At 42.8% G+C, this 25,123-nt stretch overlaps 1 protein-coding gene across 1 annotated transcript in view; it reads right to left on the reverse strand.

Moving 5' to 3' along the window:
• Positions 1–197: 197 nt before the first annotated feature.
• EMILIN2 (elastin microfibril interfacer 2) overlaps positions 198–25,123 on the reverse strand; it is a 38,097-nt gene continuing 13,171 nt past the window's right edge. Inside the window, exons 3-8 of the mRNA XM_069004556.1 lie at positions 24,494–24,669; positions 20,814–22,730; positions 14,878–15,210; positions 14,260–14,298; positions 7,655–7,792; positions 198–6,907 (exon numbers count right to left, since the gene is read on the reverse strand). Coding sequence (XP_068860657.1) covers positions 6,570–6,907; positions 7,655–7,792; positions 14,260–14,298; positions 14,878–15,210; positions 20,814–22,730; positions 24,494–24,669 — 2,941 coding nt within the window. The 3' untranslated portion in view covers positions 198–6,569. The remainder of the gene's footprint in view (positions 6,908–7,654; positions 7,793–14,259; positions 14,299–14,877; positions 15,211–20,813; positions 22,731–24,493; positions 24,670–25,123) is intronic.

Genomic DNA, 25,123 nt, shown 5'->3' on the forward strand with positions numbered 1-25,123 from the left:
GGTCTTCTGCCTGGCAGGGGTGGCCACTTCTGTGCAGTGTGTTTCCTAAGCAGTTCCGTGCTGCTTTTCCTCCTTTCCCTTAAATTAATCAAACCTGTACTGGTGTTTCTGTCCCACTTGAGAGCTGGTGCACCTCCTGTTTTCTTTCTGGTCATGTCTTTCAGTCAACCTTTCTTTGCCTTCTCTTTTTAATTTATCTTCCTACCTTGCCGGTCTCTAATCTTAAATTCCCCACCTCTGATGATACTTCATGTGTCTGTGCTCTAGTGGTGACAAGCAACAGCCTGAACTGCTCAGCCTAGAACTGGCTGAAGGGCAGGGCTCAAAGGGTTGTGGCAAAAGGGACTGCTGCTGGCTGCTGCTGCGTGACCAGTGGTGCTCCTCTGGGCTCAATTCTAGGGCCAGTTCTGTTCAATATATTTATCAATATATCTATCAATATATTTATCATTCTGGCTGCAGGAGCCAAATGCACCATTTGCAAGTTTGCTGATTATGCCAAACGGGGAGGTGCTGCTCACTCTGGAGGGACAAGGCCTTGCAGAGAGATCTAGATGGATTGGAGCTTTGGGCACACCTGCTTGCAATGCTGTTGTGGTTTGGGAATGGTATTCCCCAATTTCATGTTCCCACTGCAATACCCCAGACCACTGAGCTTTCTCACCCCTCCTCCAGCTCCTTCCCTTCCCTTGTGGAGGGCTGGAAATGAGAGCTGGAGGCACACAGAGATAGAGATCACAGGTTGAGATAAGAACAGTTTACTAGAAACAGCAATGAAATAAGAAACAGTAACAACAGCAAAATGACCAGCAGAGTGTACAATTCACATGTGCTTGCTCACCTCTGCTGCAACACTTAACCCTGTCCCTACCAGAACCAGGACACATGCAAAGGCCAGTGATTGGTAAAAATGAACAAACAAACAATAAAAGCATCCAACCAACCAACCAACAACCCTCAAAAATCCCCAAAGTGTTTCTGGAATCTCTTGTGTGTAAGGCAGCCAAGTGTACTCCCCACATGCCATTGGACACTTCCTTTTCTCTGGAACCCACCCTGGTTTCCCCATGCTCTTAAACTTCAAGCTGCTTTGATAGACCAGAAAGAACGGTGTCCCACCAGGGCCTTAGGAATGGCTGGCTGCCCAGTCTCAGTCACTGGGAAATATACTATGTGCCAGCAGAAGGGACAGAGGGGAATGCAGCCCCGGGGTGGTCTGTGCAGCTGCTCAGCACTCCTGGGCATGGACAGCCCGTGCTCCTTCTGCTTGTGAAGCAGGCACAGACTTGGTGCAGTGGCCAGCTGAGCCCTGCAGATGCCAGGTCCTGAGCCTGTGAGCTCTGCCACTGCCATGCTGGGGGAGTGGAGGGGCCATCTCAGGATCCCCAAGCCTGTCAGTGTTTAAGAGGCATTTGGCCAATTCCCCTGACAACATGCTTTAGCTTTTGTCCGGCCCTGAACTGGTCAGGCACTACTTGTTGTAGGTCCCTTGCAACTGAAATGTTATCTTTGCCAGGAATCAGGGCAGTGACTGAACCACTAAGATGGACAAGAACTGTGTTGGCAGAATTTCTATGTACTACAAAACCTATGTAACAGTGCTTGACACTGAATAAACATTTAAAATATACATGCAAGCTTGACTGAGAAGCCAGAAATTGCAGTTCTAAAGGCAGTGGAGAAGAGAGCAAAAATTTTGGCTTACAGTGCTGCTGTATTTCCTGGAAAGCAAAAGAGCATTGAAGCATGACACAAGAGGTAGGCTTTATTTGGACATATCTGCAGTTGTTTTCTGTCACACAGTTCTCTTTATGTTGCTGGGTATTTCTCTCCCCATTTGAGATTATTTTTATATATATATATGCATGAATATATGTATAGACATGCACACCAAAGCATAATTTGAAATGCACTGTTCCTTTTGCTGAAAAATTTTAGTAATGTTCCTTTTTTCACAATTGAAACAGCAAAATAAATGCCAAAACCTGCTTATGCAGTAACGTTACAAGATGTTTGAAGTCTCCCATATACCCAAAGAATTGGCAGAGCTGCTGTTCTGCATCTCAAGTCTGCCGGGTACATTGCGAAAAGGTTGTGTTGGCTGGAGCACAAGTCTGTCTTGTGATGGCAGGAGACTGCCCCCAGGTATTCCTGGTAGCTGAATGATTTGAACTCTGTGCCATTATCCAGAAGCAACCAGCAACCTGCTGAGCAAGTCTCAGTGGAGTGCACGTTCCTCTCATCTCCAAGCTGAGACCATAAATGCATTTCTGGTTTTAGTGAAACAGACCCATAACCACTAGTGGGCTGTAATGCAAGGACTTACCTAATCAGCAATCACTTCCAAATGCATGCTATATACTCAGGAAACAGTTCAATCCTGATTTGAATCTCCCAATTGCAGTTGGGGGGCCCTTTACCTTGCATTCCCAGTGCATTATAAAGCTGCATGGGGTGGTGATGGGCATGTTGTTTCAAGTTGCTTTCTTATGCTTTCCACCTACAGCTTGCTTGACTGTTTGCAATTTTTCTTTGGGCTAGTTGGCTACACCAAACCAACTAGAGTCTCAGTGACACTGCACAAAGTTGCTGCAACTAACCTGATGTGCACTGAAAGGAAATGTGATAGAATACCACAGAAAATCCTCATTGCTTTGAGTGTTCTCAAAGTGGACAGCAGAAATGTCTTTGCTGTCTCAGAGGCCTTAATGGCAAAGTAATGAGGTAGAATTTTTTAATACTTTTTGCAGTGAAAATTGGCATTCCTGCTTTGCTGCAGTCTTTCCTGGGGATATGACTGATTTTTATGTCACATTGGAGCTCTAGGATATGCTTGCCACATTTGGCCAGAGCCAAGTCTCTCTGGCTGTCAACATGCTGGCTTGGCTTCAGATGTTCTGCTGCTAAAGCCCTGCCTCTGGGAATTCACCTGTCTCACAAGTGATACTGCCCTGGGGACTCAACCTGGTTTGGATATTTGCAGTCCCTGGGGAACCACAGTGCTTCGTGCCTGGCTGAGGGACTGTCAGACACTCATCTGCCTGCACAGCTTCACCTGGTAGGGTTTGGGTTTCTTCCTGTTTTGATGTCAAATTAGAGCACCTGGCCCAACAGATACTGTATTGTCGAAGTGTCTTGCAATTCTCACATAATGCCTTACTAAACTACCTACAAAGTCTAAAAGGTAGCACTGTGATCTATGAAACAGGCACCAGTCCTGTTCTTAGAGCTCCCACCTACTGGATTTTTTTTAAGGCTTCCTCAGTTAACAGATGCTTCCCATTTGAGCTTGTGGATGCTCCTGGATGTGGCAGTCAAATCATAAACCCACAGTGAGAAATGTTCCTTTCAGTGCAGGTATTTCTGTGTTCTGCTGCTGATTCTCACGAAAGATGTAAATGCTTCATCAGCAGGCTCAGGGTATTCTGGAGCAGGGCTCTTCTCTTTCCTTTGAAGCTGGGCTGTTCTGTGTGGAGCCAACCCTTGTCAGGCCTTTGCATGCATTTGTGCTTGAATCTCTTCCAGTTTCTGCATTATTAATATTTTATACAAGCACTGACTGGAGCAGAGACCAACTCAGGTTCCGTCCTCCCTCTCCCTATTCATGGGAAATATCTATACATCCCTGTGGTCTTCCCAGCTGGGTCAATATTCCACCTGGTAAGCTCCAGGAAAATAACCTCATTAGGAAGAACCGAGCCACCTACTCTGATTACAGCAATTACCAAGGAAGTGCAAATTAAGGGTCAAGTCCTCCTCAACAAAGGCAGGAATCTTAGACAGAGGTTCCTTGTAAAAGGTCATAGCTTTAGCCACCCACACTACCAGACATGAATGGGAAGCTACCCCTGAAAGGTCTAAAGGTGTCCTCAAAATAAGCTGCTGGGATTGTGCCCTGCTGTGACACAGTTTAGGGAATGCTCCATAGCAGGGTACAAATATCAGTTATACTGCATTATGAGGGCTTAAACCATCCCAGCACTGCAGCAGCAGATCCTGGGTCTAAAGGGAAACTTTCTGGTAGAAGATGGCCCTGTCCCATCAGCAGAACTAGGCTTGTGAAGATTTGTGGGTTGGATTTTGAAATCTGGAGCAGTTAGGTAATAATTGCATGATTGATACAACTTTTGCAACTCTTAGCACTAAACTTGCTCTGCTGATTCTTAAAAATTTCTCACTTGGAGGGAGGTGGGACAAAAAAATTGTGTTTGCCAGCTAGGTCTCCCTAAGCACTCAGCTCATTTTGTTTGTTTCCATGAGTCATTTTTAGAACAGGCAACAATAATCTTGAGTCACACATAGTCTGGAGCCAACTTCTTAGACAACACAGCTTTCTTGAGGAGAGTGAAAAATATCCTGAAAGGAAAAGTGCTTCTCTGGCTTTTGTTCGTAACAAGAAATTAAGTTTTTAAAACAAACAAACAAAAAAAGCGTATTATATGCTTGGCTTTTGGAAACACAGAAAACAACCCTTCCTCTCTGTCCCTACAATTCTGAGACCTAGAAAGGCATGGGACAGAAAGGACAAAAGAAAGCTAAGCCCCCCTTGAAGAAGCGTGCATTTTCTGACTGCATGAAAATGCACAGGTCCAGGAAAATGCAGGGAAATGAGGCGGAGGCGGCTCCTTCTATCAGGAGTGCAAGTTCACTGTACATCTTTGGCTACTGCCTGCCAGCTGCTCTGACAGAAACAGCCTTCCTGCTACAAACACAGCCAGCCCTAGCTTCTGCTTATCTCTAACACCGTCATTTTGAAAATCAAGTGCCAAGAGATCTTCCCAAACCAGGCAGGTGCTTTAAAACTCCACTCACCATTTCCTTCCTGTGCCCACAACTCCCCCGGTGCAACCCTAGCTGCCCTAGGACTGACTCAGAGGTCCTCTGTGGACAGAAAGTTTTTTCTGCCTGCTTTTTTTAAAAGCAGTTCAGCTTCCAGGATGTGATAGTTTGTTGTGGGAAGGCCCCATCTCATTGCCTGGAAACACAATTGTTAGGGAGTATCTGTTCCAAAACTAAGTAACAAAAGCACAAGTCTTCCTCTGATCTTCTCAGATGGGAAGGGCTTCAGCTAAATACACTGTGCTGCTCTACAGCACAGGGAGTTCTTCCCTCACCTAAAAAAATTGTTTGTTCTGAGGCTACAAACAGCTGTTCTGCCTTTGTAATAAGGAAAATACACTACACAAACCACTATGATAAATACAACTCTGTGTGGCATGAACAGACTATTGAAAAGATCAGTTGATATAAAGAATGTACAGGTGACAAATGTATGTACATGTGAAAAATGAATGTACAGTCCTGCTCTCAGTTAAACGTGGCTGGATTTGTTTTCAGCCACAAAAGTGATCAAAATGCTAACTCCTAAGAGCCAAAGCATCGTTTTTATTACCTCCACTGAGAAGTGGCTAGTGTGAGAAGCAAAATACTGCTGCCTAAATTGTATTTATCTGTTTAATCTAAGGAAGCTGCTCTATCCATATTAACAGATGCTGAGTGTTAAACCTCACTCAAAAGCACCAATGCAGGAGGTTGTCACAAGGACTCTGGCAGACAGTTGGTTTGTGCATTTGACAATATTGACTAAAAACACTATTTTCCTTTATCAACCATTTTTTCTCTGATTTGTCTTCTACCATGCACTGAAGGCAAAAACTTCCCTTCTAATGCAAGTACTGCTGGAGTACCAGAAACAAACTCTATAAAATTTTTTAAACTTTTCAAAATCACCATTTTCCTGGCTAAGCAATGATGATTCTGGTTTATCTGACCTGTTTTGTTAATTACCAGCAGCAAGCTCTAATCTCAAGACCATCATGAATAACCAATCATCTTTTTTACTCTATAAATAGACAATAACTGTTCTAAATCTTTGAGTAGTAGCAACTGCACCTTGAGTTCACATCTGCCCAGTGGAAAGCTGAGGCAAGTTCCTCCCTGTGCTGCTGCTTCCACCTGACTGAATCACTCAGCTTGTCTCCTAGCATTGTGTTTGGCTCTTAAAGGCAAAAAAGAAAACTGATGCAGATGAATATAATTTTGCTTTGCACCACAATGGTTTGCAATTACACTGAACAAACTGATTATGCCAACACACGTTATTAAATAATACAAGGAGTAAAAAGTCATCAACCATATCCACTACAGTTTCACTTTCTTGGCTCTGCTTTACTCAAAACATGAAAATAGCTGACCACAACTGTAAACTTGAGTGAAGATGTAAACTTTGATACACTAGGGGCAGTTTGAAAAACTAGGGAAAATATTGCAAAGGCAATTTAATGGGGAACAGCAGGAGCACAATGGAGAAGTATCTATTGAGAACATACTTGTTTAAACAGTTGTTCTGCTTGTACAGGTAAGCAAGGGCTTGGGAAGGAGTTCATTTAGCTACAAAAATGTGACTTTTGTAGCTATCTCTGGAAACAAGGGACAAGGAAAAGGTTTCTGTATAGACTATAAACCCATCACTGAAATCAAATATATAAACTGAATATATTAAAGCTTTGAATTTTATTACACTTAAGTTCATCTGAATATCTTACCCTTCTGCCCTGTTCAAGATAAACCTAAACATGAGAAATGGAAGGATAAAGGAGAACTCCACTAAATGTGGAGTACATTTCGTCAGAGTCTGTGTAGGCCAGCTTGCCTCCCGTTACAACAACATTTACTTCATCTCCTGCTTTGAGGTGAAGAACAAGGTGGAACGTCCCAGGACCACCACAGGTCTGTTTCCCCGAGTAGGGTTTGTGATACTCCAGCAGTTCCCTTCTGTACCCAGCAGTGTGGAGCTGAGCCACGCTGGCATTGGAGACGGACAGCACCGCTTCTACGTACTCATCCCTCTCCGGGGCCAGCACGGCCGTGATCAGGTAGCGCCCTTCATATGGTGATGTGAAAATGCCTGTGGAAGAGAGACAGACTGGGCTCAGCAGTTACTCACAGTGGGGACACCTGACTGCTCTCAGCACAATGACAAACATAAAGCCACATGGGTCACCCGCTGCTACGTACACATAACTGCAACAAGGTCAGCCTGGGCAGGTGACCAACTGGTTGAAGTCATGGAGGAGAAGGCCCACCTAACTCCTCCCCTCCCCTCCCCTCCCCTCCCCTCTCCTCTCCTCCCCTCTCCTCTCCTCTCCTCTCCTCTCCTCTCCTCTCCTCTCCTCTCCTCTCCTCTCCTCTCCTCTCCTCTCCTCTCCTCTCCTCTCCTCTCCTCTCCTCTCCTCTCCTCTCCTCTCCTCTCCTCTCCTCTCCTCTCCTCTCCTCTCCTCTCCTCTCCTCTCCTCTCCTCTCCTCTCCTCTCCTCTCCTCTCCTCTCCTCTCCTCTCGGTGACCCAGCCACAGTGAAGTGGATTAGTAAGGAACCTCACCTCTGCTACCTGGGCCCAGCTGGCCTCAGGTGGGCTGAGGATGCACAAGCAGCTGTGTAGTGGTGAGCTGGGCCTCAGTAGTACTGGGCAGTCATGGAAAACCAGCCATGGCAAAGCGTCTGCCTGTCCACACTCACAGGAAGCTTTTACCCCAGTGTGTCTGGCTTAGATGGACTTTGTTCAGTGTGCCAGCAAGGCCTGAGGTATCATGGAACACTGGTAACCCATGCTACTGCCTGTCTAGCATGTCTGTGGCTCCATTCTTTGGCTGTTACCTGTATTGGGGTTATAGTAGTCCCCATCATTCACAAGCACTTTGTTGAAGTGAACCACGCCAACATCGCTGGAGAAAGGCTTTTGTGTGAGCCCAGCAGAAAATGACACCAGAGAGGGCACAGCAGCAGAGGCAGGTCCTGAAATGGATAACAACACAAGTCAGAGTCACATCAGGATGACAACACAGCCTTTTCCCTATGATGCTTTATAATCCAATGTCTCTGTTCCTGCACATACTCCACTTGGACTAATCCTGCCACTTGCCGGATGCCAGAATTAGCAGAACCAGTATTGCTGGCCCAGGCCCCAGGTGTCTCACCATAAAATTTACTGAGCACCATAAAGTTCCTGCCTTGGCCACAGGTTTTTTTGGGTTTTTTTTCCCTTCTAAGGAATGGCTTGTAAATGCCGGCAGTGGAAATCCTACCGCCTTTCAATTCAACAATGCTTCTGCCAAAGACTTTCTTCAGGGCGGAGGCTGACTTCCAAAATCTCCACTCTCCATCACTATCACAATGGCCATAGGAATGCTAAAGATTATAGCTCGTGCCAGCTTTCCTTGTCATGTTGAGAAGCTGTGCACGGCTTAGATTTCCCACTTTCTCTGCCAAAGTATAGTGAAAATGGCTATAAGAATATACAGCACTTCAGTATTAATGCAAAGAGAACCTTTTGTCTCTCTCCAGCACTTCTCTTTTGGGGCACTTTTCACTTCACTATTTTTTCTTCCTTTCTCATCAGATCAAACAGACAGGTATTTTATAGTGGCTATCCAGTTACTAGATAAACACTGCTGTTAGACTGGGCTGGATGAAATATAATTTGGATAATTAAGACAAATTTTTACTTTTAACAGACTCACTTAATGGCAAGTGTTCAGTGCTCAACCGCTTACTAGTCCCATTCTAGTTACATTCCCTTTAAACATTTTCCTTAAGGCAGTACACACTGCTAGAAGTAGTCAATTCTTGCTGCTTTGTCTGGGCAAGTAGCTAAACAACAAATGCCCTGAAGTCATCCACAGCTGCTGTTTCACCCTGCTCCTTCTGCCTTCCTTAAAACTAATGTTTGGCCTCTCCCTCTCAGAGATGCCAATCAGCAACAAATGCAACATTCATCAAATTATTGAGCATCTCAAATTTAAAGAGACTCACAAGGATCATTTAAGTCCAACTCCTGGCCCTGCACAGGACACCCTAGCAATCACACCTTATGTCTGAGGGCATTGTCCAAACACTTCTTGAACTCTGTCAGGCTTGGTGCTGTTCCCACTTCCCTGGGGAGCCTGTTCCAGCACCCAACCACCCTCTGGGTGAAGAACCTTTTCCTGAAATCCAATCCAATTCAGATGATATTGATTAAAAGTTTAAAAAGTCACATAATCTAAAATGTGGATATACAAGTGTTCTGCTATCCATCGTTTTTCAGAATAACTCAGCTGGGGCAGGGGGGAGGAGAAGGCAAAGGGGAAGACATGCCTGCAACTTCAGAACTGGCAAATAACTATGCTGATTTCCCTCAGGGGCTGGTAACCAGCTGCCTCATTATCTTTGGAAATCTTCCTATTTAGCATTTGGTCTCATGCTCAGCAGATAGACAGAAGCCCTTTTTCATTACTCCTACCTGCCAGTGTGCCTGCAGGTGCTCCTGTAAGCTAAAATGATGTTATTTGAAAGGACCAAAATTAGTTGGAAGTCTAATTAATTAGAAGTCTACTTACTTAAACAGCTTCTGTAGAGCTCCACCACCTTAACACAACGCTACTTACAGAAAGCTCCTCTCAGCTTATCTTGAGACTCAGATTAATTGAAAACACACCTCAACTTGTTGGCTCACTCAGAAGGTGTCTATCCCCTGCAGTCACATTGCACAAGTGGAACAAACCATGTGTTGCCTGCCCAGAAACACTGCCAGCTTTGGAGCAGCTACAGTCCTGTTTGGGTTGGTGTCATCTGAATAAAGGAGTGACTCCTGCCCTGGCTCTCCATGGCTTCCTTCAAGATTTTCCTTCACTAATTGCTAGAATAGTTACTAGAAATAACTATTTGTTGCTATGCTGATGAAATTGCTTCAGATCTGCAGCCTAGTTTAGCATACCATATATATCTATTCAAAGGAGAAGTCTTAAACCTGTCTGACTATCCTCTAGATCAGTTCAGATCCTCTAGATCTTAAACCTGTCTGACTATCCTCTAGATCAGTTCAGGGGTCGATAGAAGATGCACAGTAAAGATGCAGTGTGTCTGTGCTCTCTTCCCCTCTTCCCAGCTTCCAGCTGGAGTTGTGCCTGTTTGAAGTGTTCACAATTCCTACCAACAGCTCAGCAGTGCTTTTGCAGAACTTTACAGAGGGCTGCACCACCTTCTCTTACATGTCCCCTCTTGCAAACACTTTTCTTCATGCAAAGATCAAAGTTCAGCTTCTCGAGGGAAGGTCCAGGCTTGGACACTACTGTCATTTGAGCAGTCAGTATTATGGAAGTATAAACATCAGAAAAAAAAAATTAAAGCATTTTAAAACTGTGAACCACAGGCACAGCTCTGATGAAGAAACTGCTAGGCAGACAAAAACTTTCACAAAAGATTTGACCACAGTTTTACTCCCCCTTTTGGGGCAGGAAGAAGCTCTTTTGGCTTCAGATGCATTCAGGAAGGTTTCCCTTGAGATATTACACATAGATGTAAGCAGGAGCAGGTAAGTCTGTTCTTGGCAATCAAAGCTACTGTAATGCATTCTGGGGAGTCAAAAAACCACAGAAGATGCACGGGTGGCCCTTGTTAGGTTATGGCTACTTCCACCCATCTGCTAGTTGTGTCTCTGGTTCTCCACCTCTCTTTTGACTTCCAAGCACAGTTCATGCCTCCCACAGAGCCCAAGGGCCAGAAGGAAGGAAAAGAAAAAATATCACTAAGCAAAACAAAAAAGCACACAGCATAGGCATTTGCTATCAAGATGAAAAGAGAAAAAACCAACAGTGTGACAGTGCTGCTGACAACTGCTCAGCAACTGGAATGAGGAAGAACCAACACAGAAGAGAAACTGTAAGTACATAATTCATTTGTCAGGAGGCACTTATGATTCCCTTGGATATAGCAGGAGTAAGGAGGATTTGTCAGATTTCCTCTGACAAATGGTTAATACTCCTCAGTCTAAATGAGGGCAAAGTGTGTAATTTCAGTTAGAGCAAATGGGACAAAAATACCAGCAATTTATCACTGCCCTGCCTTTTTTTTTTCTCCTTTAAACTCTCCAATTTGACCTTAACATCTCATTTTCAGAAACATTCCTCCTGTCTATGGGTTGGCCATACAGCACAGCACCCCACTGATTTCCATGAGCCAGTGCTCAATGAAGCTGCTCTTCTGAGTCACAGTGATTCTAATGTGGATGATAACTCGGTGTGCTATGAAGGCACACACACTTTTCTCCTGAGTCTGTTAGTAACACCTCTGTGTCTGCTCTTACAACTTCATCCTTTCACACTGCAGCAAGGGAAGATTTGCTTCAGCACTTACCTACTGCTCCTTATACAAATATCCAACTCTTGCTGTATTAAAAAGGATTAAATGGATGTACTCAGGTCCTGACACTTGACTCACACTCACCTTCGCTGTGAACTCCTTGCCTGTATGAGCTACTATGTAATATTGTATCTTGTACTCTCTCATTAACACTTGTGAGTCCTCAAAGATCTTCACCTACAACTTAATATTGTGGGACGCCTGCCCATATTTAAGGAATCTGAAAAAAATCAAGAAAAACTCTGGTACTGAAAATATGCAAATCATGCCTCAGCATTCAAGAAAAGCATGAAAGTGGGCTACTTTAGTCCCAGGAGACAGAACTGGAGCCCTCGACTTCTTCCTGAACAGTCCTTTTATGTCACAGAAGATTTTCGGAAACAGAAAGAGAGTACTCAGAAGGCCATCCTGATAGTACAAGATTTTTATATTAGGAATTATAGTACAAGAACATCTGATCATCTTTTAAATTTGAATTTGAGTACCACAAAACGTACTAGGTGAAGACTGCCAAGGATATCATAAACAGTTGTCCTGAACTAATTAGACAGTAAGGATTCCTTCATGCCTTATTTATGCATTAAGTTCCTCCTCCAATAAGCCACAAATCTTCCCTTCCCCAGTTGTTAATTTCCACAACACTGTTAACTGCTGAATGCTGTCCCAGAATGCTCTCTTCACCAGACACTGACAATTAGAATCACAGAATCACAGACTCAATTAGACTGGAAAAGACCTCTGAGATTGAGTCCAACCTGTGACCAAACACGACCATGTCAACCAGACCATAGCACTGAGTGCCACGTCCAGTTATTCCTTAAACACCTCCAGGGACGGTGGCTCCACCAACCCCCTGGGCATCCATTCCAAAGTCTGATCACCCTTTCTGTGAAGAAATTCTTCCTCATGTCCAGCCTAATCCTCCCCTGGTGCAGCTGAAGGCCATGTCCTCTTGTCCTGTCACTTGTTGCCTGGGAGAAGAGGCCGACCCCCAGCTGGCTACACCTTCCTTTCAGGGAGTTGTAGAGAGTGATAAGGTCACCCCTGAGGCCTCCTTTTCTCCAGGCTAAACACCCCCAGCACCCTCAGCCACTCCTCATCAGATTTGTGCTCCAGACCCTTCACCAGCTTCAATGCCCTTCTCTGGACTCTGTTCAGCACCTCAGTGTCCTTCCTGAATTGAATGGCCCAGAACCGGACACAGCACTTGAGGTGTGGCCTCACCAATGCCAAATACAGGGGAAGAATCACTTCCCCACTCCTGCTGGACACACTATTTGTGATAGAGGCCAGGGTGCCATTGGCCTTCTTGGCCACCTGGGCACAGCTGCCTCATGTTCAGCTGCTGTTGACCAGCACCCCAAGGTCTTTTTCCTCTGGGCAGCTTTCCAGCCACTCTGCCCCAGCCTGTAGCACTGCAGCAGGTTATTGTGACCAAAGTGGAAGACCTGGTACTTGGTCATGTTGAACTTCATCCAGTTGTCCTCAGCCCATCAATCCAGCCAGTCCAGATTAGGGACAGTGGATGTAAATGCTCCAGCTCCACAGAAGTCTTAACAGCTTTTTGTACCATCCTTATCTCTCTGTTTTCTGACTATCTGGCGTTGAGGTTGGCAAGGCACACTGTGAGAACTTCAAGGACAAATCAGCAGGTATATCTTGTATTTAGATAGGTATTCAGGGGCATGGATCAGGAAAATGAACTCCTCGGTCCAGCCCTCCTCCCTCAGGATCCCAGGGTGGTAACTGGCACACTGTTCCACCAACACGTTCCACCAAGCAGCACACAGGCACACTCCTGCTGTACCCTGCCTTTTCAACACTTTTAACATCTACCTAGTGTTTCACACAGTTTTATCATAAACTGATTAAAATACTGCTATCTATAAATTGTGATGGGAAGAAAACCCCCAGGAAATACATTTATCACAGAAATCTAGACATCTGTATTGGCTTTGCTGGCATCAAGATAAATGAATGTTTCTTTACTTCTTATCCTCTTCCAGAAACCTCATCTATTGCTGTCTGTTCTTACCCCTATAATCCTCAAATGCAAAAAGATTGCTTTAAGGCTATGATGGAATTTTAATTAGAAGGTATAAATATCAGAATTAGAGCATGAATTCTTTACAATTCTTTGTCAGTCCCCAGACCAGTATTCACGAAGTGTATTTGTGATTTTGTTATGGCCATCAAACTAAGTCCTGGGGGCATAGGATTTTGGATTTCATAAAGCCCTAAAGTTTTACTTCCATCTATTGCCCATATTTCCTCAAACAAATTTAGATGAAATAGCTCTTTTTGAAGAGGGTGTGGAAATATTTACTTTGATTGTGGATACTATTCCCCAGGGTTCGATAATATCTTGAGTATGAGGCTGCAGGGCTGGCAGCACCCAATCAACATATTTATCTAGGCCAGCTAGCATGTCCTACATAAGTTTTATACCTGTTTATCATACAAATTCGTAAATAAATTGTAATACTAACAATTATAAAAATGTTTTTAAAACCCCCAGCAAACCAGAGAACTGCATTTTGAATTGTTTTAATCAGTGGCTGTCAGTGGCAGCACTTCTGCTTTCACTGAAGTCAGGAACACAAGCCCAGGTGATGATAACAAAGCCAGAAGTCCTCCCAAGAGGAGAACAACCTCATGCACTAGGCTAAGACACCAGCAGTTCTTCAAGGTCCTAGTCTTGGCCTTATTCATATTTTATTAAAGAAATAATAAAATAACCATAAATATCTATTTATTTTCTCATTTAGAAGGCAAATAGAAAGGTCCATACTGACATTAGCTAGAAAATACAAACTCTCTGTATTTAAAAAACACACAGTGAATTCAGTAGCAAGAACCCAAAATTATTTTCAAAACCTAACTCTTCTCCCCACTTCCATATTTTCAAAAGATACAGATTACGTTTTAATGCTTAGGTATAGCAAAAATTGGTCAGATTTTCCTCAATGCTAAACTTAAATACTAAAAATCAACACATTTTTTTCTCTCAGCCATGACCTTCCAGGGACTGAAATGAACATTAAGTACCTGTATGAAAAGTTTCTAGGAAACAACGGCCTTACCTTGTGAATCCATGGTAGAAGGAGATGACTTTGGATATCCTACAAAGAAAAAGTAGTATGTGTGACTCAGTACATAGCAGAGTACATTATGACCAAAGATCACTGCAGTCCTCTAAAAAGCATCCCTGGTTACTGAACAGCTACCTACCAAAATAGCTACTAAATAGTGTCTCCTATGGGATGCTCAATTATTGTTAAACTGGGGTGCTCATGGCAAAGAGAACCAAGTTATTACTCCAATGTACTAAATTCAATGCAAGCATTATGGAAAGAAAAAAAATTATTTAAGTTTCCCTAGTGGCAAAGACTGCTGTAGTTACCAGGGATTTTACATCATCTCTGTTGACCTCATGCTTTGTGCAGCCTTGGAAAGGCAACAAAACTGGCACTGAATGTGTTTCCCCTGCTTCTGCAGCCAGCTGGAGGCTGCAGAGGCCCATTCACAAATCAACTCTGCTGTAAACCCACTCCCAACAGCAACAGCCTCAGTGGGTGTCCATTAAAGGCCGAAAGGGGGCTGGTAAAGCACGACAGATACCAGTGACACCTCTCCAGCAAGACCTGACATATCCCTTACACTTAGTCAGGAGGGATTCACTACCAGTTTGACTCTCTCACCTGGTGCTCCAGCGTACCCTTCAGCAATGGGCATGGTACTTTGGCCAGCCTGACCATCTGCACTTCTAAGACGCCCTCTCCCAGACATTAAAACCGTGCCAGGAGGCCCTGCCTCCCCTGTCTCCAAGATGATGCCGGTTGTTCCAGGCAGAAGCGGCACAACTGCTGACCCTGGCAGAGCTGGACGTGGAGGAGGTCTCAGCTGTGGTGGCAGGAGGGGGATCCTCTGCCGTGGGGGCTGTACCCTGGGCCTTGATGGCAGCAGGGATATGCCAGGCTGGGGCTGCACAGGTGGCCTTGGTGGCAAGGGCTGCTGTGGTACTTCTGGTCGACCTTTGACATGATGAAAGAAGAGGAAAAATACAAAATTATTTGCCTAAAATAGAACATAAGATTGCATAATTTTGCATAATAAATACTTCAAAATAAAACAGGACTCAGTTGGAGGCCACCTGTTCTCTCAGACCCAAGACTGTGCTGGCTAAACGCCATTCCACTCCTGAAGTATTACAGACTCCACTCTTTACAGCCTGTGTGATAGAGGAAAAGGAATGAAGACAGCCTGGAGACAGGGCAAGCAGCAGTCAAATAACCCATGAGCATTCATTCAATTGCTAGGCCAGCTTGGCCTTTCTGCACCAAACAGGCTGAGTGTCAAATTTATTCCCACTGGTACCTTCATTCCAGAGCATGCTCTCTCTCTCTGCTTTCACTTCAGTTCTCCTCAACCCCTCACACCCATCGTGTTTGCTTTTGACTCTGTACTCACTCAACTCCTAGCACAAGGCTGGACCTTTAGCACAATCATAACGAAAATTATCCACAGCAAAAAACATCAGTAAATGAACATGACTTAAGTGTTTTTTCTCCCTTACTTTTAAAAGCGATGGACTTAAATTTCCAAGTACCTCCATTACTAATATTTTCTGACAATGAAGGCAGAAGCCCAGGATATAATCTATCACAAAATTCTTTATTGTTTAAATAGAAGAGATACCATTAAAAGACTTTTCCACTAGGGCAGCCAACCCACATGACATCAGAGTTGAACAGCGCTGACATGGTTACATTTGTGTATCTGGTCAAGTTCTAAGCCCTTTATAGGAATTCTGGTTTATTCATAAAAATGAAGTCCTAGATGACACTTAAGGATGCAGTGTCCTCCCAAGAGTAAAGCTGAATTACATCTACACTAAGAACAGAAATTTACAATTGTGTAGATTTTAGCAGATGCAATGACAGCTTTTACACAGAATAAATACAATTTCATGCTAAATTAAACTTCAGCATAGGTTGCTTTGGTTGCATTTTGAGACCAAAACGTCTTTAGGCACAGGGATGGATGTGAGTTTCTGTGGAAATGGGCAAACATCCCGTTGCAAATTTATCTGTCACAACCCATTGCACACCAGACATACTTGCCATGGTCCACGGTGGAGACCACCTCTCTGAGTGGTTCAGAATGAAGCACTTCCCTTCAGTACCATCCAAAATCAGCCAAGGCAAATTCACCAGTGGCTAGGGCTAAGCCAGCTGGCTGTGCCGAGAAGCAGATGTGGTGTGAGGCTTCCCCTGGCTCGGCTGTGTGTCTGGGGACCCCAGGAGAGCCTTACTCTGCGCCTTTGGGGAAGAGCATACAACAAAGTTGTGCAGGTATTGTCCCAAACGCATGGCTGGGGTCCAGACAGTGTCACTGGCAACCCATGTGCTGTTTTGTGACAACTCGACACCTGCACTTTACCCTTGTGAATCTCATTTCTTGTTTTCAGTCTCATAAAAGCTTTAAAAGCCCACATAAGCCTTCCAGAGTACTGGGAGCCTGTCTGAAGTCATAGTCTCGCACCACCTGCATTCATTTGCTAGATATGGCTGCTAGAAAAAAACCTCCCTGAGCTTTGCTGGCTGACTTTTAACTGTCAGGAGAATTGAAACTCATACAAGCAATGCACCACAAAGCTGGGCTGAAGCTCACTCAGCCCACAGGGCAGAGGTCTAGAGAGTGAAATGGTCACTTTATACAGATTAAAATTATTTTCATTAAAACCCTAAGATTAAAAAAATCTTATAAAAACTTTCAAAAAAAGTCTTTAAGTATTGAGGCGAATTGTTTAACAGAATTGTTAACTTAGTGAGACAACTTCTGTCCACAGAGGTACTGATTTAGACCTTCAACTAAAATCTTCAGATTAACCTCACTGAAAAAACAAATTGACAAAATACTTCACCTTGGGATGCACGGACTTGTCATTTCTTGAGTCAGTTATGCTAAGCTTTATTAAGACAATTATTTGAAATGACACTGGAAAAATGAATATATTTCTCTGCTTGCTTTTCTGGACCTTTAAATAACCATCAACTGCTGAAGTCCCATATCCTGAGGAAACTGCTTCCTTGCATGCAACATAAATACTGCAATATTCAGAATTGTCCCATCTCCACAACACTAAATCCAGAATCACTTGCCTAAAGCTCAACTTCAAGTGGAAGCAATCAGATACGTGTGAGTAGAGATCTGCTTTAACTTTGCTGAGCAGGCCATGAACAAAATCTTCCCATCCTCTTCCCATCTATCTGGGAAGGCAAAGAATAGAGCTGAGATCATTACACAGCCAGGAACAGTAACACTGTTCTCTGCAGCAGCAGCCTTGCTGCTCTGCTTGTCATCACTGTTGTGAGTGACAATGTGGTTACCATATCACGTACCACCATCTTCTCATGCTCTCCTCAGCCCCCAAATCACACAGAAACAAAGTGCATAACGCTAACTAGCAAGTAAAGGAATCTGTGCCTGCTCTCACAAGTAGCCAAAAAGACCTCACTTGAGTTTTGTTACAGACACCAAGGGGATTTCACAATTCTGTTAGAAAGCAGCATTGTGCACAAGCTCACAGGGAACCCAGAGGAACTGACTATATGACTATTCACACTACCACATTAAAATTTTATGGTGCATTTTATCGATGCTGTAATGCAGAGCACACATTTGGTTTCTTAGGCCACAACTTCATCAGACAACATTTTGCTGTTGGTTTCAAAACCCTGCTACACAGCCAACTACCATAGGAATGGCAGGTCAGATCAAATAACCGTAACCAAAGCAAACTGCACTCCCAGCACGGTATCTGGCTACAAGACCACACTTTTGGTTCCTGGAAAACTTCATGGATCTATGAATCATGCCTATATATGAGTAGGCAGTAAGTTAAAAGAGACCACCAACTTTAACATGTCTTTCAGTTCCGTGCCATGTGAAGAGCAAACATACCCACAGAGAGGACCAGAGTGCAATGAGAGCAACTTGGACTATGAGACATGGAGCTGGGGCAAGGCACCATTTAATGGGAATGGAAAGCTGCTGGATTGCTTTACCTTGGAGAGCACATCATGTATGGTTCCCTAAATGCTTTGAGCAGACTACTGCCTGCTGTCACCACTGCCTTGCGTGCTGTAGGACATTTCACTACCTTCGCCAGGAGTTGCAACAAATAAAATACATTTCTGGTCTCTGGGTTCGTATCTGATGCACAGTCATTCACTAAGTTAGTTTGAGGATTGAGGTGTTTTAAACCTCTTAATAAAAAATATGGGAGAAAATGCAGCCACATTTTTAAGATGAGGGTCATTTGACTTTGCTGGGCTTTACACTGCTTGGTAAGATTTTACATTTTATTTCTTGCAACGCATCCTTGCCTTACTGCCCTTAAACAACTTTATTAGTAACAACTTGTTTCTGTTTCGGCCCCTCTGAAGTCAGATGACATCATTTGAGTGCTACGATATGCTGGCAAATTGTGCCTAAGAAACTCTCCACTGATCCAAGTCCAGGTCTTCCTGCCAAATAACATTGGTATGGGAGACAATGCTGCAGATCACAGATGTAAAAATAGTTAAAGCCATACCCCAACTCATGTAACAGGGTTCCCAAAATCACTTCCAAAAAAGGCTCTTCTGCCAAAATCTTTCTGCAACTCCAGCCATCAAAACTTACTTAGGCTGCTGTGCCAGACAGTGTTATTGTAATTGAAAACATTTGGGAACTGCAGTGTATGCTTCACAAATCCTGCAGAGGCCAGGGGCACCCCAGAGCAGCAAGGGATGCTCAGAGTTCCTGCACCCCAGCAGCAGCATCCTTCCATAGCCTTTTATCACACAGTGGTGGATGGAGCAGTCTGCCCTGAAAAGGTATTATTTTATGGAGACCCAGGAGTGCTGAGGCTTTTTAATGCTTTAATACATTTTAACAAGGGCTGATAAGTGCAACCCATGAGGTTACTTGAACACCTGCTTCAAATAGCAGAAGAAAGATTACTAGCTGTGTGTATCTTGGACCTTTCGCCAATGTTGGTCCCTAGTGCTAGTTAATTTTGGGCAGGATGGATGAGAAACAGGATTATACAGATACATCATGTTCCATTTTAATGGAGACTGGGTCTGCTTCTGCAAGGTTTAGGGATAGAGGTCCTAACCCTGTTGAATTTAAGTCAAAATTACAGTAAAAGAATTACCTGAAATTTACAGTCCCTCTTCACTCCATTTCCTCCTTTAAAGGAAAAGAAACTTTTTTTTTAATTCACACAAAAGCTTCTCACCTCAGAAGGATTTTTGTGTCAAGTGCTGCTATGCATTTGGTTTTAAACAACTAAACAAAAGAAACACATCTATCACAGGTTTTCAAGTCTCTGCCTCAGGGTGAGGACGATATTCTTCCCTACAGAAATTAATTTCAGACCCTTCAAGAAACACAACTTGTCCATTCAAGAAAGAACACTCAAGAGTCTTGCATCTGATCTCTCCCAACCACCATCAGTTGCAACAGCCCACAGGCTCTTCCTTCAGCACCTCTTCTAATTTTAGGCCAGTCAAAGAAATTGGCCTCTTATTTATCTCATACATGCACAGAATTAGAACCAGAAGCATCAACCACCTGGGGAGTGCAGCTTCAAAACAGTCTCAAATTCCTATGATTTTGTGTCATGTTAACAGAAACGGGAAAAGAGGAACTCAGCTTCCTCCTGTAAACTTCAAGTCTCAGTAAAACAACCCATTGCTGAAATTTTGAGCAAGAACTGTAGAGGGAACTGGATGGCATTGGGCAAGGTCTCTAAACCTTCAAGGCAAGGCTCACCAACATGCTGAGGTTACCATTTCCCAGCATTTTGAGCCAAAGGGAATGTGCCCTGGCTTCTCATCTGCTCTGATGCAAACTTTAAACCACCTGTGGAGGTAGATTTGCACCAACATGTTGGACTAACAGAACCAGCTGAGGTGTTAGAACACTGCCAGCTGGAATGTGCCAACTACTGCCAACAACCTTGTGGGAATGGAAGCTTCTGGGGGAGAGATGAAGCACTAGTCTTATATTGCCATGCCAAAAAATGCCAGAGCTCACTTGTGAAACTTCTAGATCAAAGAGTTGGTGCTGAATTATAATCATCAACTCATGCTAAAAACACAACTTAGAGGAAATCTTTCTTATCATCAATTTGAATTCATTTGACTTCAGTTTTCTCTATTTACTGTTCAATTTTCCCTGAGAAATACAGAATAATCTTCAACAACAAAATTAAACAAAACAAAAATGAAATCAAATGAACTGGAATAATACAGACAATTATTACATAAAAACTCACTTTAAAATCACTATTCAAAACCACTACTTTTTCCCACTCTCTTTATTCCAGCTCAAAGTAACATAAAAACATGTAAGACTTCTTTTTTATTTTTTTGGAGGGTACTTTTAAAAGCACTCAAAGTACTCTGTGGTGTTCTGGAGCAAAGAGCCAAAATTAGAGTCACTGTAAAAACAAAGTAGATATTGTGTAATATTAAGTTTTTCCTCCCTTATTTAGTTCTTTTCTAAGAGTTTCAGAAAGGAAAGCCAGTTGAAAAACAAACAAACAAACAAAAGTTAAAAAAAAATAAAGCAAGGAACTTACTTGTGTCAGACTGTGATTTCAGCACGCCTTCAATGTCTGTGGTGATTTTGGAAACCTGACTATGAAACTGTTGTACAGACTTTTTGAGGCCAGAAATATCAGTAGAATGAGATGCTATAGTTCCATTCATTTCACGGATGCAGTTCCATAAGCTGCTCACGTGCTTATTCAGACCGTCTTTTATATTCTGCAAGCTGTCTGAAACAGAGTCCAGCTTGCCACAGACTTTTTCAACATGTGAGACTCTGCTCTCAACATCTGAAACATCTTCCTGGACACCTTGGGTCTTTTCTTTGCACTTGCTAAGATCATTCAGGATATGGTCATTCAATTGTTCTAGTCTGTCTTTCACTTCACCACAGCAGTTCTCATTGGAATGAGCAGTTTGATTTGCAAATGTCCTCTGCATTTGATCAATTTTTCGGAAGACACCTCGCTGTGTTTTTCTGCATGTCGAATTGACACCCAGAAGCTGCTCCCTGCAGCTACTCAGGCCATCTTGAAGATTTTTCATATCTTTATCAATGGCATTTAGATTGTATCGGAATACACGTACATCTCTCTGCATTTTCTGCACGTCACGTTGGTTACTCTTAATTAATCTGAGTTTCTCATTAAGAGAGCTATTTAGAGACTGCAGGAGAACAGAATTATTCTCTGTTTTCAAAAGCAAGTGATTGTACTTGTCATTACAATTTTCTAGCTCTTTCTGAAGGCCCTCCATACCTTGTGGTGCAGACTGACATTTCTGCCCACAGACCTGTTCAAGTGACAGCAGTTTGTCCTTCAGGAAATTCATCTCTGCTGTAAACTGCTCATTTGCAAATCCTGCATCGCTGGGCAAGATGGGCCCAGGATTAACAAACACTCCATCTGGGTCTGTGGTGTTGGCAATCTCTAAAATAGTGCCACCCAGCCTAACCTCCAGTGCCCGCAGCTTTTGGTCGAACAAGTCTCTCAGTTCATCCACCTCAGCAGCGATAGCACTGCGGAGAGTCTCCTCGACATAAAAACAATGCTCTTCAGCATTTCGTTCCGTAATATTCATCCTCGCATCCAGCTCCTCCAGCCTCTCACCAAACACATCTTCTAGATCTGGAGTTGACAATCGAATGATTTCATTATCTATTCTGACATTCAGCATCCTCTGTGCTTCCACAATTCTGTCAATCTTCTTATCTAAGTCTTTCATCTGTTGGTCAAAGTCATTTCCCTCGCCCTTCTTGCAACAACTGGAGTCATTTGATGGAATCTGAGTGCGGAGCGTATTTATTTCTTTTCTCAAGTCATTCTCTTTTCCTCTTATAACATCGATTATCCCTACACAGTTATTGTCATCATACTGCTGCTGAATATCCTCACAGGAGTTCTTCAGATCAGCCACTTCCTTTTCAAGTGCTTCCATTATTTCTTGCCTGAGGGACTCAAATTTTGAGTCTATATATTCCTGATATATATTGTCATGGGGCATTGTTATTGTAGGTCCTCGTGCTACCTCCTGCAGTTGTTTCAATTGTCCTTCATAACCTTTTACCTTTCCATTCAGTTCCTCCAGCTCATCATTCCTCATCTTCAAGGCTTCTTTGACCTCAGCTAGCTCAGACTTTATATCTTCCATTTCAAAATCAATAAAAGGGTCTTTTTGATCTTTATTGTTGAAGAGTCCTGGCAGCTGAATAGTGTCTGTTGCACCACCAACTGCACTGTCAGGCTCTGGGCGGTCGTAAAGGTTGTTCAGCCAAGTGACCAACATCTTGCTAGCATCTTCTTGTACAGTCAGCTTCAGGTTTTCATTCACACCTGCCACAGAGGACTGAAGTTCAATCACAGACCGTGTAAGTCTAAACAATTCGTCCTCAAGAAACTGCATTCTCTTCTCATATGGTGGAGGCTCTGGTGTTTCTGTTGGTTCTGCATCTGTTTCCCAGAAATAACAAAATGTGGATGTAAATATTCCCAGTGGTATCTGTTTTAATCAGCTGCAGTTAACTTCACTTTTCTCTACAATGAAACAATGATTTAAACTGCCTAATGCTTGTTGCCTTTTCTGTCCTTATTTTCAGTTGTTTATAATTAATACGTTATCAAAACCCTCAGAGCACAGTGACCAATTCCTTCCAAGATACAGTGGCCATACATAAACTGGCAAGCAGAATCATCCCTTTTGTTCAGCAATGGATCTGAGCTGCAGCATATATAACAGACCATTACAGATCCACACACATCACAGCCCAATCACCTTAGAATCACTACATCTCCTATAACAATAATTTGCCCCTGAATTCCCACTGAAAACTTCAGTGGCAGTCATTTATGTGCCTGAAGTGGGTTTGTGCTTCAGTGTTTTACTGAACTGCAGTCCAAATATACATCCCATATATGACATGAGGTTCTGCAAGACATTCCACTTACCATACTTGCTTCACAAATACCTAATTATTTGACATATATTTAAGCAGGCAATAAAACCATGCATAAAAGCGTAAGTTCTACACATTCAAAACTGTTAGATAAAAATAACATCCTCATTGAATGAAAATCAGAAAGAGAAGACTTTTAGCTGCAATCTGCTTTTTACCTATGAGAAATCAATTAATGAATCTGAATATTGTCATTAGTAGCACCACAGTTACAGAGCCACGTACAAATGTGGATGTTCAGTTTCAAGCAAAATATGTAACAATTGCAGAAAATCCAGAACCACAAAATAAAAAATAAACATTATCAGAGGTCAAGAAAGGATAAACTGAAGGAAAAGGCAAAGTAAATTTTAATTTTGTCTAGAAGAGGGGAGAAGGGTACAGATACCACGATGTTTTATTATCATCATTTGGAATTAATATTTTAGGTCAGCTAACAAAATATTTTAAAAGCTTGTTTTTAAAGCAGGTATATAATCTATGGGACTAGTCTGAAACCACGTATTCAGTCGTTCAATACATTCCACTACACAGAAAACACATGTGGAGATCTGACTAAGTGCTATATGTGACACTAATCTCCAATTATGTCGGAAAAAGTCCTTCAGAAGAAAACATCTGTTTATCATTTTTTTCTTAATGGAGAAAAGGTATAATATGGCAGTAACAGCATTCTTGCCCTTTCAGAAGACAGTATCCTACACAAACAAACATCATTCATTCCTTAAGATACTTTTTGAGAAGTTGAGGCTTATCCTTACTTATTCCCTTACTCCTTATTATTAAGGCAGGTAGTCTAATATGAATCTGTAAAACCTTCACAATCTTGAATAAAACATTGCGAAACTGCTAGGAACCCTTATATATGATTAAAATTAGTACCTGGGTTTCTCTTTTGTTTTAATAACAGTTCTGCTTTTTTAATTTTTTTTTTCTGAGCACTGGAGAAACCACAAAAAAAACCCCTGTAAAATTACAAAACCCACAGTCTTAACACAAAGATTTTCTGGAACCATGAGTAGGCAGCTGGCATTTCCAGCCAGTGTTCCACAGCCCATTCCTCTGTTACTCTTCAGAAAATTCTCCATATCAAGACTGCTATGGCCTGGCTATTATTTTCCCACCACACAGAGTCTTTCATATGGCTTTTGTACTTGGCAGTAGTTGAGTTTAATAGAAACCATAATGATTCTTATCCTTAGAAGACAAAACAAGAAACCAGACATGATTGTGCATACCAAAATTCAAACAAGAAGTTACCTGTGCCTTTCTTCACAACAGCTTTTGCTGGTGTTGTGGGACGACGAGCAGTGTTTGGCTTTTCTGCTGGTCCTTCCCTGCAGTCCTCCCCTTTGTAGCCAGGACAACACCTCCATTCCAGCTCTGTCACTGTCTTATAGGCAACTGTGTACCGAGGTCTGAAACTCGTTCGGTATCTGCGAAAACAGAAAGTGTTTTAAACAATCCGTAACTTAAGCTGCTATTTAGATTAAAGTTAAAATTAATACAGGTTTCAGGGGGTTTTATAATGAAAATCAAACACAGATATGATTCATTTTTCTGCTTTAAACATCAAACGAACAAATGTTTCTGTCTAGGTTTTAAAGCTGCCTCCACTCAACACAGTCGTGATAGGGAGCCACGGAATAGGGGCTTTCATGTATGAGCAGAGGGATAAAATGTTGTGGCAAGTTGAGGTACAACTCATCAGACACCACTGAGAGTAGCAGTGACCATCAGTGTATTACTCTGTAAATTCAAAATGTTTTTCCTCTAACTTCTCACTGCAACCCTCCCCCCAGGGCTCTTCTGAACATCATAAAAATGCTTCTGCCTGCTTTGTCCCACTTGTCTTTCCACAGTCTCCACTTAAACCATTCCTCAGAACAC

The sequence above is a fragment of the Aphelocoma coerulescens genome, chromosome 2, assembly GCF_041296385.1.
Source record: "Aphelocoma coerulescens isolate FSJ_1873_10779 chromosome 2, UR_Acoe_1.0, whole genome shotgun sequence".
In the NCBI taxonomy this organism is placed as follows: Eukaryota; Metazoa; Chordata; class Aves; order Passeriformes; family Corvidae; genus Aphelocoma; species Aphelocoma coerulescens.